This window comes from Cricetulus griseus, chromosome 2 (assembly GCF_003668045.3).
Source record: "Cricetulus griseus strain 17A/GY chromosome 2, alternate assembly CriGri-PICRH-1.0, whole genome shotgun sequence".
Classification (NCBI taxonomy): Eukaryota; Metazoa; Chordata; class Mammalia; order Rodentia; family Cricetidae; genus Cricetulus; species Cricetulus griseus.
Genome location: NC_048595.1, coordinates 51,030,499 through 51,050,085, shown reverse-complemented (window position 1 = coordinate 51,050,085; position 19,587 = coordinate 51,030,499). Strand labels below are relative to the sequence as shown.

Sequence of the window (19,587 nt, the reverse complement as noted above, 5' to 3'; positions counted from 1 at the left end):
ACAATCAGAACCAGAGCTAGGCTTTGAAATGCATGATATTTGGATGTTAAAGGACAGAAGACATGGTTGACCTTCTGGGTTTGTTATTCTTAAACTTTTTGAGTTATTGCTGTCGAGAACATGCAGTCATGTAACAGACAGATTTTTCCCCCCACACTGTCTTTTTGTACAGATTAATTTGTAGTTTCTATTCTAGATATCCAGAGGCAATTAAAATGCAGAGAAGCCTTATAAGTGGTTTTCTCAATAAATAATAGAAAAGGAAAGATTTTCTTGCCCAGAGAGTTTCAGAAATACATGAACCCAGAGACTGAGCCCAAATTAGACTCTGCGTTTAGATGCAGTGTTCAAAATGAGTACTTTGGAGGTTGGAGAACTGGGTCATTGTTTAAGAAAACTTGTTGTTCTAGAACACCTGAATTCTATTTCTAACACCCAGGTTGGTGCTTATAACTGCATCTCTAGAGGACCTGAAGCCTTCCTGTGGCTTCCATGGGTACCCAGAGGTGTATGCTCATACATACATTCATGCATACACACACATGAAAGTCAATCTGTAGAAACAATGAGTTATCTGTCTCATGTGGATTTCTTAAGTTAAATATCTGTTTAGATAGTTTTACTGTTCCTTTCTTTGCTTATGTGATATTTTGTTTCCATAATTGTGTGCCATATGTGCTGTTGTTTTAGATTTTCTTTATTGTGTGTGTGTGCACGCGCTCGAACACACACACACACTCTCACCTCATGCCATAGTGCAGAGATCAGAGGATGACTTTCCAGATCTGGTTCTCTCCTGCCACCTTGTGGGAACTGAAGACTGAACTCCTGTCAACAAGGCCTGTGAGCAAGCACCTTTAGCTGAGCTGTGTTGCTGGCCCTTGCTTTATGGGGTTGAGTTCTCAGGGCTGATAGTGGAGAAAATTTCTTTCCTTCCTAACTCAGCAGTGTTGATTAATAAATTTATCTAAATAAGTTGGACCATATTTCATTCAGAAGGGGAATAAAAAATGTAATAACCCATCTAAATTCAATAATTACTTTACTTTTGAGAGTTCTTCTAATTAGCATTAAGCCTCCTTTGTCATATAGCTGAAAATCTTTGGAGATCTCTTTGGCTTTCAAGCATGCCTTGGACCAGGCTCAGTTCATCACACAACTTTCCTTTTGTTGTCTGTTCCCATGATGAAAAACATTAGGCCAATATCATACTTCCTAACAAGCAAAAGGGGACACAAAGCATGTTTTGTATACATCTTAAAGAATTTCATTCTAAGGGCATATGGTATTCTCATGACCTATTCACTAGGTCCCTGCTACCACCTAACTTTCCCTTCTTTCCTGCTCAGCCTCTGTGCCATGGAGAACTGTGTCCAGTGACTGGTATAAAAAGAGAGCCCTTGAGAACCGTTCTAAATGCTACCCATGCATCAGCTTTACTTCATTCATCAGGTGTTGACATTTTCTCTGCCATGTGCTACCGAGTACACTGCAGTTCTAGAAGAGAACAAATCAGAAAATGATCCTTACATTGCCCTATTAGTGGAAGAAACAACGACAACAAAAATTAGTCATTTACTAACGATAACTTGTGACTTGAGACCATTAGGCAGGGAAACTAGGTTGGGAATCCAGGAGAGAAAATGGTAGCAACTTTAGACAGGAAAGATTTCTTAAAGACAGTGACATTTCAGAGCTGTCATCCCTTACACACCCCAAGTTGTCATGACTGTGATGAGTTCCTGCTGTGTTGCTGTGGCTGGTGTGGAATTCTGTGTTTTCCTGATTCTGTTTCCTAAGTAGCCCAGATTTCATGCAGGCACATTCTGGGTTTAGGTGATGATATTTTAGCAGATAATTTGGGACATGAACTAACCATCCTAATTTTCCTTGCAGCATAATATGAATACTAAGACATAGGGTACCGGGGGTGGAATGTAAATAAATTTAACATATGCCTTTGTTAGTGCAGCTCAGTGATAATTGATGGTTTTCTTCTTTAGGTGCATGCATCCAGAAATTTTAGAATACAATCTTTCAAAAGCCTGTATAGACTAGAAGAGGGTGTTGATCCCCCTGAGACAGGTGGTTGTCATCAACCATGTGGGTGGTGGGAACTGGACCCCAATCCTCTGCAAGAGCAGTAAGGGACATCTCTCCAGTCCCTCCAGTGGCTTTTTTAAAAGTGTGTCATATATTATATACTCTAGTTACCCTAGTACAGTGGAACTTCCTTGTCCTCTAGTTAGTATCCATTATTATTCTCTTCAGTGATACCTATTCAGTTTTCTCCTCCACATGATCCAATTTAGAAAAGGCCACTTTGCAGACAGGGAGTCAGGGACTGCCCCTGAACTCAGTATTGAAAAGAAGAATGTGGCAGGCTGGGGACTGAACACCAGCCCTGTTGTGGCAAAGGACTAGCACGTGGGAGGAACAAAATTTGTTTTGATAAATCTGCGTCCAGCTTAGCAATGGAAAAATCGTTAACTGAGGTTTATGAGGAATGCACGGTAGTAGGTGTGAACTTTGTCCAAGATACTAGGGGACCGAGGTGGAAGGTTTGAGACAGGGGTGTGTGGTGATCAGGGGTCCAGATTCTTCTACCTGCCAGCAGTTTCATCAGGAAGATCAGGTTTCAAGGCTATAAGCAAGTGTTGCCAGTCTATGGCTTTCTTTAGGTGGTTACCTCCTTATAGCCAACCTTGAAGATTCAAGATCTTTACATGTGACAGCTTGTGATAATAGATAAGGTTTTCCTGTGAGGTAGAAGCTCTTTGCAGTGGCTTGAACATTAGCTACTCTAATTCTAGGAAGCTGTAAATCATGACACCAGCGTGGTTTTCCCGCATCTGAGGACACTGCACTTTTAGCGATGGCTTTCTTGGCAAGTGTTTACTATTAAGATGATCACAGTACTGTAAGGGAAAACATTAGCCTCATCTTATGACTTTCTGCTGGCTGTCCACTGTAATATGAGTGAGAATGAGTAATACCCTGGGTATGAGAAACAGAAAGTTCAGGCCCTGTTCTCTAGCTTGGACAGGACAGATCAGCAGATTTCCTTCATTCTCTCATGAATATATTTCCTGAGCTAGTGAACACAAATGTGATTTTCTCCTCCCTCTGTAATGAGCAAACTCATTTTTAAGGTGTTGGATATTCTGGGCTCTTAAGGGGCTACAGTAGCATCATCACACTGTCAGGTCTCTAAAAATTGTTTCTCTTGGTCTGCAGCATGCTTTTCTCATTTTTCATATGGGAAATTAAGCATCTGATAGGCAGAGTATCTTTCCAAAGCTCATACGAAAGCCAGTTGAACTGAAACACACCTGTAATATCCTTACTTGGGAGACAATGGAAGGAGAATTAGGAGTTATGTCATCCTGGGCTGCATGGTAAGACCCTGTCTCAGAAAGTAAAGTAAATAAAATAAAGTAAATAAAAAGAAAGTAAAATAAAATAAAACCCTGACAAAACAAGAGGCAGGGGTATAGTTCTGTTGGACAGCTGTTAGCCTAGCATTTACAAAGCTGTATTCGGTTCCTAGCACCACATGAACAGGCTATGATGGTTCATGCCTGTAATTCCAGCACATAGGAGGTAGAGACAGGAGTCAGAGACAGCTCAGGATACACAATACCCTTTCTCAAAAACAAAACTGCCACTACCAAAAGCCTCTTAAAGTCGTATGTAACTAGGGAGTCCAAGAATTAGTAAGTACATCATGGGTTATCATATTCCAAGCCAGTAACATTCTGTTTTTCAGTTCTTAAAAATAAAATTTTTATTAATTCTTTAGAAATTTCATACAATGAGTGCATTTTGATCATATTCACCCCCTCTCCCATCTCCTCATGGAGCCACTCCCATCTGTGTAGCTCAGGTTGATCTCAGGTGTGTGTTTCAGACAGGCCTCAAACTTGTGATCTTCCTGGTTCTGCCTTCCAAATCTTTGAGATTGTAGAGAAGATACATTTTTTTTTAAGTTTTTCAAAACTCAAAAAATTAAGCTTAAATTTTGTGTATGAGTGTTTTGCCTGCATGTATGTCTGTGCACCATTTGCCTATAGTCCTTATAGAGGCCACAAGAGGGCATTGGATTCCCTGGAACAGGAGTTAGAGATGTTTGTTAGCCACAGTGTAGGTTCTGGGAAGCAAACCTGGGTCCTCTGTAAGAACAGCCTGTGCCTTAGACTAACAAATGTCCGTAGACTAACAAGAACAGCCTGCGTTCTTAATTACTGAGTATTCCTCTCGACCCTGCTGGAAGGAATTTCTTTGTTTCTTTCTCTCTCTCTCTCTCTCTCTCTCTCTCTCTCTCTCTCTCTCTCTCTCTCTCTCTCTCTCTCTCTCTCCTGTCTGTCTGTCTCTGTCTCTCTCTCTCTCAATCTCTCTGTTTCTCTCTCTCTCTCTTGTTGAGTTGAGAATGACTCTGGAAGTATTGCTAAAGTGCTTAGTGCTTGCTCAAGGAAGGAGATGGTACTTCCGTAAGACAGATGGAAAATACTTATTGGGAGGATGCCATTTGAACTGTATTTTGAAGAATGGATTTGGAAAAAATAAACTGGATATTCTAGGCAGAAGAAATTTTGTGATCAAAGAGAGTCAAGTACAGTGTTAGGTCAGGGATTAAAACACAGACATCATGTGGGCCAAACAGGTAACCCTGATGACACCTACAGAAACAGATGGTACCCTTGTATGAATAATTTGGAAAGAATTGTCAATGTTTTTAGCATAGTATATATTTATGAATATTCACAATTAAAATTTTACAAGGGAGGAGATGAGCAAATGCTGAATAAGTGCTGCTTTATTGGATTGGTTGATTGTTCATGACTTCTAAGCTCATCTTCCTTCTTGAAGACATATAGTCTTCATCTTGGAATGTTTGTTTTTGTTTATACTAAACCTGATAACTTCCTAATTTTGAACATCAATGGGTATTTAATGCTTTCATTTAGTGTGTGTATGCATATGATGAGAATCAACCCTGGGGTTCCTTCTGTTTTATTTTGAGTTCAATTTTTTTTTTATTTTTTATTTTTTATATATTTCCCAACCCATTGGTGCCTCCTTGGAGTGGTCCTTTCCAAAAGCTTTTCTCCCCTTGGGCAATAGCATATATATGTCCAGTTGACCGTTTGATGTCATGTTTTAGGATCCTCTAAGTCGAGGTTTCACCAAATGCATGTACTTCATGACAGGCTTCTCTACTTGGATCGAAGGCTCCAGCTCTCTCAATCTCATTTTTCTTCATCATTTTAACATTGACCGTACACCTATTGGTCACACCCTCCTCAGACACATTTCCTTATTTATACCCTTTACCTGTCATGGCAGTATCAAGAGAACTCCACTGCACATCAGCTTTGTCAATTTCAGTAGGAAATGCATATTGAACAAGCATCAAAAAGCATGGTAAGGAATGTGTGTAAAGCCATCAATCATCTGTTACACCCACTCCTGTCATTTTTATCACTTTCTGCTCTGCCTAAGAACTCAGTGTACCGACAGGTGGACAACTAAAAGACAGATGAAATGGTTGATTAGTTTGGCTGCTAAATGCAGATGGGACAGGTAATTAAACAGCTATGCTCCTGCAGAGAAGACTGCAGCAATGGAACATGACAACCTGGAAACCCAGCTACACTCCATTTAGACTCAGAACTAATATTAGGTGGGCTTCCCCCAGATTGACAGATTTCGTAAACATCATTTCTGGTTCATCGTGATTGAAGATGAAGTATGTATTTTGTTTGCAGATTAAGTTTTCTAGAGAGAATGTGGCATTTATAGATACCTGAAAAAAATAGCCTTAAAGGGCTCAGTCCTGTATGTGGAGAGCTAGAGATGTCATGAGAGAGTCTGTCCGGATCCTCTCCTGTTTTTGTCTTCAGTGTCCCATGGAGGTGGGGGCTGGTATCCATTAGTTGAGTAGATCAGTAGTTGGAGGGGGCTGGAAGGGAGATTAGTGGCACTTCCCTTGTTTTATCTTTGTTCTCTTTTTACCTTATATGGGGTGTGTAGTAAAGGTCTTTGTATTTGGACAGAGATTTTTATATACGTAATATAATTTGGGTAGTTATTTCCATATAGAAATAATCACCCCACCATCTACTCATTTGTTTACATATAAGATTTCACAGTTATCCCTTTTGTTCCCTGTCTACATAAGCTCTTAGCAGACTTTTCATAGAGCTAACTCATTTTATCTCTCAAGTGTCACCTCACGACCTCGTTCTCTCAGTTTTACGAACTGACCTCCACCAGTTGTGTTCCTATGTTAAGACCCAGAGCACCTCCTTTACAGCACTTCCTGAGATTAGGACACAGTAGCTTATCAGTAGCAGTTATACTTGGTTTCATTCTTTGCCTCTTTACTGTATAGGCTCGTTGAACCATGCTACTTGTTGGCTGGTTGCTTTCTTTCTGCCCCAGTGGATATTGGTTCTGAAGGCCAAGGCTTTTCCCCTTTCATCCACCTTGCATATCTTGTTACTCAATGCCTCACTTGCACTATACAGCCTGAACCTAGATCTATGGTAGATCAGTGATGTAACAGTTTCTAGTCCCCAGGAAGAGAATGAGAACAAGCTAGCATTTATCCATATCTGTGTCACACATACTCTGTCCTGACTAGCTCTAAGCTGCCAAAGTAGCATCATTGATGACTAAATCAGAAAGCATCTCACAAGACTTATTGTCACACAGGTTCTTCTGCAGGTCCAGGACCTGTCCCACCTGTATTTGGCAAAACAAAACAAAAAACCAAAAAACAACAAAAAAGTAAATATTTCATCTGCTATTTTGCCTCAGTTGTCCACCTGATTGGTATTCTCTGAGGTATTGAAATATTTATATCTTACAGCTATGTACCACTTCAGGGAAATGAAATAGTAAAATATAATAAATAATTAGGAAGTTATGACTTGAGTACTTATTACACTTATTTTTAATATGATTTAATTGCAACTTTCTACAACTTAATTTCAAGGCCGCATTTGACAGCTTGCTTTCAGAATTTCTGGAAATTAAGCAATGTTCTTTTTATAATCTTGTGCAAGATAGCTCCAGCACCCCACAGGAGATGGTCTTTAAGAGACACAACTCTGTATCATGGTGTATGGCTCACAAAAGAAAGGAAGGCAAGGAAGGCAGGGCCTACAGATTGGTTGGGAAACTTATTACAGAAACATTTACCAGAGAGTCTTAGCTCACCTCTGTTGAATGAACTACTAAGGAAGTAACCCAGCTCCTACTTTAGTAGATGTGATTTGATAGTGACTACTCAAGAAAGTGGTAGGGCAGCAATGAGAAATAAATCAACAGGAGGGAGAGTAATGGAAACAACCCAACCCTTCACATGGAATGCTAGAAGAGCCCAGAGTGCTTGGTGGTTAAGAGTTACTCTTTTTCAGAAAGCTAGCCTGGGGCCAAAAGTCCCTTGTACCTATTGTAAACTCTATTGTAAAAAGTGGCAAGTTGAACTACTTGCCACTTCCCATCTGTCTCTATAACTGTCATTGGATGGAAGTGAGCCCCAGGTGGAGACTGAAGCAAGTCCTATACAACTCTGGGTATTATGAACAGATAAGTAAAGGAAAGCAGCAATTCAGGGATGAAGGAAACATAGACAATAGGGAAAAAACCACACTGGGCATGTACTGCTACCTGTAGAGGATTGACCCCTTATCTGGAATAATTAGAGGTGGCTCTGGTGTATAGATAAGGAGACTCTTGATACAGCGAAGGTAAGGCATCATACAGTGTTTACCACATTTGAGTTAGGCAGCTATGGTGAAACTCACTGGTTCTAGCTTGAAAGCTGGCTTGGGGAATGTCCCAAAGTTTTATAGCCAACAAAGGTGAATGCAAGCTAAGATACTCATCTTTCTGACATGAAGTCTTTCAGTATTAACTCATAAAATAATTGTGTTCAATATTGACTCATACTATAGCGTACAAGAATCCTTCAAAGCAAACAGAAGCAATTCCCAAGTAGAAATGATTGTTTACCCCCACAGTAATGTTCTCATGAAAGCTGACTGAATAGAAAGGGGTGTCTGTTAGAAACTAGTTCACATAGCATCCAGTGTATCATCTTCAGAGCCTGGCACTGTTCTGGGCAGTCAGGAAAACAGGATTGCATGTGGGTGAGCTGGTGCCCACCTGTAGCAACTGAGAGGTAAAGGCCAGAGGATTGTGAATTGAAGCCATCCTATGCTGCAAGGGACCCCGTCTCTAAAAAAACAAGGACAGCTCAGTGGTAAAGCACTTGCCTACCATTCCCAAAGCTCTGAGTTTGACCCCCACCTCAGGAAAGAAAGAGAAAGAAGGAAATTGTAAACACAGTGTGTTTGAGCTGAGATCAAGATGTGTTCAAATTGATTCTGACCTTATTTGGATGTTAACTCAGGGCATTACTGGAAGTTTCATTATTTTGGTAGTAAAATGTAAGAGGAGGTTAATTAATTAAGAAAGGGCAGTTGGGATGTTTTGGGGTGTGGAATACTATGTAACAGTGACACACAGTATGTATACTGGGGACTATAAGAAGGGTGGGGAACCTGGAGCTGGGACTTAATGGCAGGCTCTTTTGTGTGTTTTTATCTCTGTTCTCAGAAACTTAAGGGAAGCCACAGGAGAATAGGAAGAACAATTATTTCCTAACTTTACTTTCTGCCTTTTCCCCCTGTATTGTCTTTTAGGATTGTAGTTATTGCTTCTAAGAGGTGGAGTTTCAATAGCTAAATGATAACTAATGTGGGGGGTTGACTAACAGCTGTCCTGTGGCTATTGTGTTTGATGTCATTGCTCTGTGCTCCCTGCAGCTGCTGCCTATCCACACTCTGAGACTTGGTGTGGAAGTGGATTCCTTTGATGGGCACCATTATATCTCTTCAGTTGTTCCTGGTGGTCCTGTGGATACCCTGAACCTCCTACAGCCAGAAGATGAACTTCTTGAGGTAAAATATGAAGGGGAAGAAAATACATGGCAAGAATTTTAAGTTCTAGGAAAATGTGTTCACCAATTGACAGTGTCATCAATGCCAATATAATGTGACCCATTTATAATGAGAAATACCAACAGCTTACTAGGTAATACAATAAGTAGATACCACATTTTAAATGTATTATTCACTAGCTGTTAAGGCCTTTGAGCAACATTTTGAATGTTAGTCTAAATAATTGACATAAAAGTTTGATAAACATATTTGAGTGTTTTACTTGCATGTATTTATGTGCACTGCGTACATGTCTAGTGCCTTTGACTGTCAGAAGAGGCCTTCTCGTGCTGGGAATTGAACCTGGGAGTCCTCTACAAAAGCAACAAATGGTCTTAACTGTCTTGCCACCTTTCCAGACCCATGGTCCCAGGTTCTGTTGGTTATTTCTGTAAGGATTACAGCTGAACAACTTCAGGCTTTTGTGTGGCTTTAAGATTGTCCACTTGGGATTTTCCTCTTGGTAAGGCTAACTCCAAAGGGCTCTTTCAGGCTGCCAATTCTCTTGTCAGCCCAGAGCATTTTTAGGGCAGAACTCTTTGTCACCACAGCAATTTTTACACAACCCTGTATATATAGGTATAGACATTTATTGATAATAAATCATAACTTTATTTTAAAATAATTCTTTGACATACACATATTTTTGCCACTTACTTAAAATGGAAGCTTGGAAGCTAGTTTGCATACTGAGATGGACATGCTCATTGGCTTTCATAGAAAGAACTAAGTCTTGGCTGACTTTGGTATGGCAGCAGCAGAACATCTTCAGTGTTTTCCAGATCTGATCAATATTTGGATTTTATAATTGTCAATACTGAGTATGTTGTTTTGCCTAAACACATAGTACAAAATGTCAGATGTTTAGGACTATTTCAGAAATTGTTAAAAATTCTGTCCTCATCCTAGCCAAAATTTATTTAACAATTTTTTAGTACTCAAGTCAACAACCCAAACAGTAATTTTAAAAATCAAACATTTTAATGTAATGTGATGTCAGTATGTACTAATTTGATATTTGCAGGCTGAAGAATGATAGCAGGAAAATAATTAAGCCATTATTTTTTAAGCCTGTTTCCTCCAGTCCCCAGTTTAGGTGGTGCTAGGGACTCAAATCGGGGCCTCTAGTATGTTCAGTCCACTGAGCTATAGCCACAGCCAAAACTTTACATTTCTATAACTAAAAACACTGTGATGAATGACAGCCTCGTTTTCATTCTGTGCTACTGTTTTAGGCCGTGTTTGGTAGTATTGTGTGTCATGGTGGCATGAATAGTCCAGTGCATGTTGTGTGTTTACAACCAAGGTCACAGTGAACTCATGTGAGCTCATGGGCAAGTACAGCCAGGAAAAAAAAAAAAAAATCTTGGATTCATTATAGGTTTGATTTTAAATTAATTTGTGTTTATTGTACATTCTGAAGCTGTTTACTATTGATATTTTTATGGAAATACATTTATTATACATGCAGGGTTGTGAGCTACAGTTTAAAAATCTGGCTTCTAAGCAACTTTGCCTTGAAGTGACATTCTTGAGAGATTTAGTTAGATTGTTAGTGGTGGGTCTACCACTAACATAGCACACACAACTAACATTTCTTAGAAATAAGGAAATGTGACAGACTTTCCCAGCTTGCCAATGAACTAGTGGCAGAATTGTTCCCCCTCGTTTCATTGTTTGTTCATTCCATCACCCTGTTTCCTCAGTCCCTCAAAGAGATAAGGAGTTTAAATCCAGTCTGAGTTGTGTAGCAAAGTGCTGTCTCAAGGAACAGGAGGGTTGTAGAGTTAGGATCCACAGGAAGCCCTACTGTGTTAGTTCCTTTCCTCATTGTCATGATAAATCCTCCAACAAGAAGCATCTTAGGGAATAAGGTTTATTATGGCTTCTAGTTGAGGGTTCACAATCCAAAATGGTAGACAGCTATGATGACAGGAACACAAGACAGCTGGTCACTTTGCATCTGCAGTCAAGGAAGCATAGATTAAACAGGAAATGGAGCCAGGCTATAAAACCTCAAAGTCCATAACTAATTACCCACTTCTTGTGATGAGGCCACAGAAAGGTTCTAGAACTTTCCCAATCATCCCTACCACCTAGAGGCCAAGTATCCAAACACAGAAGCCTATGGGGATTATTCCACATTCAAACCACAGATTGGATTTTATAAATTGACCTGGTAGCCATGATTCCTAATTTTAGAAATTAATCAAATTTTTGTTTGATCAAAATGAAATGATAAGGGTGACACACAGGTTGTATGCATCTGCAGTTAATTAGTGGTTGTCACCTACGTAAAGCAGTGTGTTGTGAGAAATGCTGAGTTGAATTGATATTAACAGTTATAAACTTCTGTCTTAAATACGGGAGGACGGTTTTAGAATACTAACTACATAGTAAGATATAGTACATTGCTTGCCTGCTTATTTGTTTGTTTATTTATTTGTATTGCTGGTTGAACCCAGGGCCTTCTGTATGCTAGGCATGTACTATACCAGTGAACTTATTTTTTAGTACCAGCTCTTACTTTATTGATTTATTATTTTTGTCTTTGTTTATTTAAAATTTTATTATTTAAAAAAACTTGCAAATTAAGAATTATACACAGAAATTAACCATACCTAAGGTCTGTATATCTCAACAATTCCTGTACAGTTAGAATGGCTGTTTAGAAGAGAAGCTGTGTAGCTTCATACTGAATTTTACAATTTCCCTACTGAATACATTTTTTATACACTTATCCATTACCATAAGCGAGAAACTCATGGCAGAGTTAGAATTAGAAAAACAATTAGCTTTATATTCTCTTTTATAACTCTCGTCTATCACCTCTATTTGGTTCTTTCTTATGCCTTAATACATAGCCATTTTTGTTATTTTTTTCTATATTTTATATTGTAGCTACATGTAAGTTTTTTTTTTTTTTAAACAGTTATGCATGTTTTATTGCCTAGATCCCACATAGGGGAGAACATGCATTTTTTTTCATTCTGAGAGTGCATGATCTTATTTAATATCATACATTCTAAATTCATCCATTTTCCTGAAAATTTTGTGATTAAATTTTTGTTTAGAGCTGAATAGTATTCCATCTTACATATGCACCTGCTTTTCTTACCCATCTACCTATTGTAGGAGGATTATGCTCTGTTTTCTTGCCACAGTGAATAAAGTAGCAGTGGGTATGGAAGTGCAAATATATCTTTGGCACAATATGAAATCCTCTGGGTATTTGCCTAGTAGTGAAATAGTGGGGTCATAAGCTAGTTCTGTTTTTAATTTGAGAAACCTCCAAACTAATTTACACAATGGCTGTGTGAATTTGTTCCTCCACGAAAGTTAATAGTCCATATCCTCTTCAACAGTTGTCAGATACGTTGATGTAGTCATTCTTTAGTGTTAATTTGTATTTCCCCGATGACTAGGGATAGTGAATGCTTTTAAAAACAGTTATGAGCCATTCCTGTTTCTTTTTTTGAAAAGTATCTATTCAGTTCATTTGTGTTGACTAGTAGTTTCCTTGGCATTTAATTTCTACAATTATTTGTAAATTGTGTATATTAGCCACTTGTCTTAAGTGTAGCTGGTACAGATGTTCTCCCGTTCTCTAGGCTCTGTTTGCACTGTTGTTTCTTTCCTTTGCTTTACACAAGCCTTTTATTTTGATGCCATCCCTTTTGTTGACACGAGTTTAATTCCTATGCTATTGGTGTTGTATTCAAAAGTTCTTCCCCAGTGCAGTATCTTGAAGTGTATCTCCTATGTTTTCTTCTAGACATTTCTGTTTTTCATATTTGCAATTAAGGACTTAGATAATTTTGAATTGATTTTTATATAAGGTGAAAAATAAGAGTCTAATTTCATTCTTTTGTGGATAGAAATGCAGTTTTGCCAGCACCATTTGTTGAGTAGGCTATACCTATTAATGGGATAGCATGATGTTTTGATAAGAGTGGATGTTCTGTATCATTTAAGTCAGGTTGAACATATGCATCTCTTCAAATATTCATTATTCTTTATGGGGGATAGGTAGTTATTTTTAGATCACTGAAGGGAGTGACCTTGAATTGCATATGGAAGATTTATGCTATAAATTTTACTGGATAACCAAGGCTCTGTTTCTGGGCCTAAGAACATGTCTTTCCTGATTGGCAAGGCATGGTGCTAGCTTTGAGACAATAATCTAGAGTGGAGAACATTGTTGTGCTATGTAACTATTAGCTATTCAGAAACAGGATATATTGAGAGATACAGAGGGAATAAAATTGATTTAGTTAATTTAGTGTAGTTCTAGGTGGTAAGGTGTGTGCACCTGAGTTTACCAATGAATACTTTTTCATGTGGAATTCAGTGACCCAGAGTATAAAGCACTTGGTGTATGGTGGATGTTAGAGCAGTGTTGAATGGGTAGAGTAGATCAAGCATAAGGCATGCCATCCCTTAGTGCACACCACCCCCCTTATTCCCCTCCCCTGACAACAGACTTCTCTGTTCTCCAGCTAAGGTTAGATTACTCTGGGCCTCTACATTGAAAAACAAAGTGCTATAAAAAGAGTGTAAAGATTGTGGGGGTGGGGGTGTGATGACTTTTTATATTAACACAAAGTTACACAATTTCACAAATATGGTCTACTTTCTTGTTTTTATTCTTTTTTAAACATGCTCTTGTGCATGGGAGGCAAGTACTCTGCTCTGAGTGTTATTTGGTCTCAATAGTTTGACACCTAAAGTATAGATTTCTGGTCAAAAAAAAAAAAAAAGTTGAGATACAGAAAGAAGCCTAGATTGAAAGGCAGACAAGTACCTTGGGTTCTGGATTTGCCACAGCTTTACATATGCCCTTGGATGATACTAGAAAATTGATTTCTTCATCTTCCTCCACTGTATGTTTGTGAGGTTCTAAAAAGCTGCCATCCATATAAACTGTAAGGCTTCTGTTACAAGGAGGACTGGCTGTTAACAATTTGGCAGACATATTACTAAGCTCATTTGTAAAGTTAGTTCTCTGGAAGCCTCTATTCATTTGTGCATTTCTAATCAACAAATCTATAGAATTAAGACTAGATGGCATTTAAAAGACAGGCTCACATTGAAGGACTGTGAAAAATACTGTGAATTCTAAAACAAAATCAGTATCTGAGTAAGTGAATGCAGACATAAAAATCTTTGAAGTTTGCTACATAAACTTTTGGTTGGTTTTTCCCATCCCCTCTCCCTCTCTACTCCTTTCCTTATTTTTCCCTCTCTCCCTCCTCACTTTTCTTCCTCCAACCTCCAACTTGTTTAATGTACTTCTTAGAGCTTAAAACCAGAAACACAAATATGCTTTGGGGTTAGAGGACCATGCCAAGTCTCAGCCCAGAACAGCTATTTACAGCAGCCATAAATCCCCTTAGCTAGGAGTTGGTAATGGGAAATGTGACCAATCTTTTTAGTAGTAGATAGTGAAGAGGACTACCAGGCACTGCTATAATAAGTGGAGACAATTCAAATGAATAAATAATGAACCAAATAAATATTTAAAGGTACTCTAAGATAGAAACCTGAAAAGTGACTTTCTAATTTGTTGAAGCACAAACTACTAATTGTATGTAGGTAGAGTTTCTGTTTTCATTGTATCTCCTTTTGTATTTAATAGAGGTTACTGTCTACTTGACTCTAGAACTTTCTGTGAGATATGATGTGAGCAGTGATAGCTCCCTGCCCCTTCTGTATGCAGGTTGAATTGAATTCTATGAAGGAAGCTTGCTCCTGGGCTTTTCCCCACACTCCTTCACAGTCATGATGATTTGAGAGAGAAGGAGAGGGGGAGAGAGATTGAGATTCTCTGTGGTGGTTTTGTTGTTACTGTTTTTAACATGTGTCTGGACAATTAAGACACAGGATGATGTGTCCTGTTTGATGCCTCTAAGTACTGGATGTATCACAGAATTGAGAGTGGTTCCTGGGACGGCTGACTCCAGGCATTGTCCACTGCTGATAGGATGTTTTTCCCTAGTACAGTGGCAGATCTGTGGAAAGGGTGTTCCTGGGATAGACAGTCCTCCCTGCTCTGTGAGCATTAACACCATACCTTTAAGAAACTGATGCCAAAGTAGATATTCCACTAATACTAAATTGCTACTAACCACTCTTAGAAAGCAGAAGAGATCCAAAGAGATTATTGTTGGCTGGAATGTGTTCCTTCTTCAGCTTTTAGGAATATAGACAGGTTACTCTCAGTGACTTGTAAACAGAACTGAGAGAACTTTGAGCTAAAACTCACATGTGAAAATCTCAGTACATTAAAATCTAGATTTTAAAATAATCTTTGATCCAAAATATTGCTATGTATCAAAATATATATGATGTTTAGTGATAGGGATTAATCATTAACAAGAAAAATTATCCTTTTAAAAGGTAGGGAGCACTCACATGAACTAACCTTCGGAACCACATACTACTGTGATGCTAAACTAACTACTTCAGTGTATGGGAATGGAAGTGGTACCACTGACACCTATTTCTTCCTTGTAGAACATTTGCTAAGGTGATGCTCTTCATGTTGACTGAGGAGGAGTGCTCTGACTGACAGTAAACTCAGCTGCTGAGTATCCTAGATATGGTCACATGTTGAAGGCAAACAGACATACAATGACAACACAGAAAGGAAATGGGTGTAAGGACAGTCAGTGCATTTAAGGAGTGAAGGGAAGCCAGGAGAATACAGTATTGAGAAACCTCAGAGATGTGAAGCATTAGCTGTCTTACCCAGGAACTGTGCTGCCTGGCACACATTTTATACTTTATTCTCCCCATCTCAATGGAGATTCAGCATTACTTTTAAAACAAGATTCAGCCTTAATTTAGATGTTTTAAGTTCTTAGTAAAATGATATGATTTGTTTACAAGAACAATGAAATGCCTTTTTTGGTGCTTTTTAATTTTGCACCTGTCCACAGCTGACAGCCCTTTCTATCCTAGGTCAATGGTGTGCAGCTTTACGGGAAGTCCCGCCGAGAAGCAGTCTCCTTTCTTAAAGAAGTGCCTCCACCATTTACCTTGGTTTGCTGTCGCCGACTGTTTGATGATGAGGCCTCAGTTGACGAGCCGAGAACCATGGAACCTTCACTTCTCGAGGCAGAGGTATGAAGGGCTGTGTGCTTATTATGTGTGTCCTTTTACCAGGGACACTCCAAAGAGAGTGTTCAAATATAAAGAGGGGCCCCTACTCCCCCTGCTCTTTTTTTTTTTTTTATTTGACTAAGCAACAGTGTAGAATGTTTCGATTTCTGTTTTGGATTTTATTTACATTTACATCTATATTTGGATTTCTAGAACTCCCTGAAAATGTTAAGACACTGACGTATATTAATCTGACTTCTAAAACTTTTAAAAAACAACTATTTTTAAAATCAATTGTCTGGATTCATGGCTTTTCACTTCTATTTTAACTTATTTCATCCTAACAAAGGCTTGGTGTTGGTGAGTATTGACTATCTTAGTCTTCCCTTTTGAGAACCTTAAACATATGAAGAATTCTGATAAGTTTTAGTGAGAATTTAGAAGCTACCATAAATGCAGAAGAGTCAGAATATGGACTGGCACTTCCTCTGCTGTTATATGTCTTGTTTTAGGAGTGCTGTATTCTGGGTAGGAACTGTGAAAGCATGTGCTGTCATCACATGCCCTTTGGAGCTTCATCTTTGTGCCACCTTTCCAGACATGTATGGCCTTTCCTTTTCCTTACCCACAGTTTGACTTATAATTCAACTGAGTTCATCTTTGAAGTTGTGTGAACTCCCTACATACTTAGTGCATCTTTGACCAGATGACCTTGGCTTCTGTTTCTACTAGGATGAATGCTGTGGTGGCTTGAATGAAAATGGACCCAATAGGCTCATTTGTTTGAATGTTTCGTCCACAGTTGGTAGAACTTTTTGGAAAAGATTAGGAGGTGTGGCCCTGTTAGAAGAGGTATGTCACTGGGGACAGGGTGAGAGGTTTCAAAAGCCCATGCTAATGTCAGTTAGCGCCCTCTCTTCCTGTGCCTTACACTTGTGGATTAAGATGTAAGCTCTCAGCTACTACTGCAGTTCCATGTCTACTGTTCCCTGTCATAATGGTCATGGATTCATCTTCTGAAATTGTAAGAACCAAATAAACTCTTCTTTTATAAGTTGCCTTGGTCATGATGTTCATCAAAGTGGTAGAGAAGTAACTAAGACAAATGGTACTGTTCACAGAACTTAAATACCCAGGAGCTTATGTGAGATGGAAATAAAGTAACATATGCCAAGCTGTTAACATCATACCTGCATGTGGAGAGTCCATGAATGTTAGTGGACTGCCTGTCCAATGTCTTTGTTTCTGATTGCCTAAATTACAGAAAAATTTAGAACTGTCTTACAGTCTAGTGCTGTGCTATAGATCTTTTAGCATGGATATATCTTGGTTTTTCAATAAAGTGGTCAACTCTTTTGAGGCACAGGCCATTTATTAAAATTTTCCGCAACCTCATGTTGCCTTTATTCTGTACAAATACGAACTGTTCTTCCTCCCCACCTTCAGACAAGGTTCACTGTTTAGCCCAGGTTAGCCTAGGACTGGCTTTTATCCCAAGTCTGGATTTGATTGATTGATTGATTGATTGATTGATTGATTGATTTTAATGTGCATTGGTATTTTGCCTGCCTGTATGCTTGTGTGAGGGTGTCAGATCCTGGAACTAGAGTTACAGATAGTTGTGAGCTGTCATATGGGTACTGGGAATTGAATCCTTTTCCTTTGGAAGAGCAGCCAGTATTCTTAATTGCTGAGCCATCTCTAGCCATCCCCCCATCCCTGTCTGAGTTTGAATTGAACTCATTCATAATCCTGACTTTGTCTCTCCAGAGCTGATGTTATAGATTTGTGCCTCTGTGCCTGTCTGATTCCTGTTTTATTGTAAAAGAAGAAAAGAAATTTGATGTGGCATATTGCCTTTAATTTCAGCACTTGGGAGTTCAAGGCCAGTTTAGTTTACATACGAAGTTCCAGGTCATCCAGGAACTCTACATATTAAGGTCCTATCTTGAAAGATAGTAACAAATTTCAAGGAAAGGACTCGAGATACTTTGTGACTTTTACTGTTCTTAGTAAACTGAAGTATGTGTGGTGGCTTCCTTGTGAATCTCGATAAAAATGCCTTTAGTTTAATTCTGTCAGGTGTAAATCATCAGCCCAGCTTGCTGACTCTGTCTTCCCATCCGTCATACTGCACAGTGGTGAACAATAGCCTGAAGCATGCCAAATGTTAACAGTGCTGCCTGTTAGCTGATTGCTTTCTGTTCTGTAGACCTGAGTTACGCAGAATTGATGTATCAGAGTGACAGAGTCCGGGTTGGTGTGGAATGTGTACCTAGGGTGCCGTGACCTTTTGATAAACTTAGGCTTTGTGGTTACATGTGATCTCTTGAAATGTCGGCTCCTTTTCACCTGTTCTCTGTTTTTCATTTATCCTGCAGCTATCATATTCTTTTTGTAAAAATATTATTTTTATGTGTACATATGTATGTTTTTGTGAGCATATGCCAAGTATGTGCCCTTTAAGGTCAAAAAAGGGTATTATATCTACTGGTGCTAGAGTTACAGGCAGATGTTGTGAATTGCCTTGTGTAGGTGCTGCGAACAGAACTTAGTCCTCTGGAAGAGCAGCAAGTGTTTTTTAACTGCCAACACGTCTCTCCAGTGCCGTCTTATGTTGTTAAAGTGTCTGGTTAGGTGGCATAGCAACAGTTCTAATTCTCACTTATTAGTAAGTATGCACCGACATTATACCAATCATATGAACCTTTGGAACATTCTGTTGGAGGATGGAAGTATTTTCTTTTTAAACTATCCTTTCCCGGGTGGGTGAAATGGCTCATCAGGTTTCAATCCCAGAACCCATGAAAGGTAGAAGGAGAGAACTGAGTCTACTGAGTTGTCCTGTAGCCTCCACATGGATGCCATAGCACATGCATCCACACATATCATAATCATGTTTTAAGTAATAAAACAAATAATTCCTCACACCAAACTGAAATGTGTGGAGATTAGCAATGGAGAACATTCCCTCACTTCAGGTTTGGCCAGGGAAGAACCAAGAAATTGTTTCAGTGTTTAAGTTCTGTCCAGCTTAGATTAGGTGTTCCATATCCTGCAACAACAATTTGAGATCTGAACCAATTGTAATTTTGAAAGTGGTTTTGTTACTCTTCCCCAGTTGATAACATTAAAGTGGATTTTCTTATACCAGTTACTTCTGTTTGTAGAAATGATACATTCTCATTTTGCCAAAATTTTAAGAATTGTGCTTTGAAAATTTGTTATTTAGTCATATGTGTGGCTTATGCCTGTAATCCCAGTACTCAGGAGACTGAGACAGGATTGCTGTGAATTTAAGGCCCACTTGGTGTATATAGTGAATTCCAAGCTAGCCTGAACTCCAGAGTAAGACCCTGCTTCAAAAAACTAAGTTGTTAATAGTCTGTGGAAGGACAAGATAATTTTGGAGAGATTAATCAGCACAGTGCTATAAATAAAACTGAAGGCATTGGAAGCAAGCAATGTCCCA

General features: G+C 38.9%; 1 protein-coding gene across 1 annotated transcript in view; it reads left to right on the top strand.

The window, feature by feature from the left end:
• Window positions 1-19,587, top strand: part of Patj (PATJ crumbs cell polarity complex component) — a 320,448-nt gene that overhangs the window by 59,519 nt on the left and 241,342 nt on the right. Inside the window, exons 16-17 of the mRNA XM_027400463.2 lie at window positions 8,838-8,972; window positions 15,975-16,136. Of these exons, the coding sequence (XP_027256264.1) occupies window positions 8,838-8,972; window positions 15,975-16,136 (297 nt within the window). The remainder of the gene's footprint in view (window positions 1-8,837; window positions 8,973-15,974; window positions 16,137-19,587) is intronic.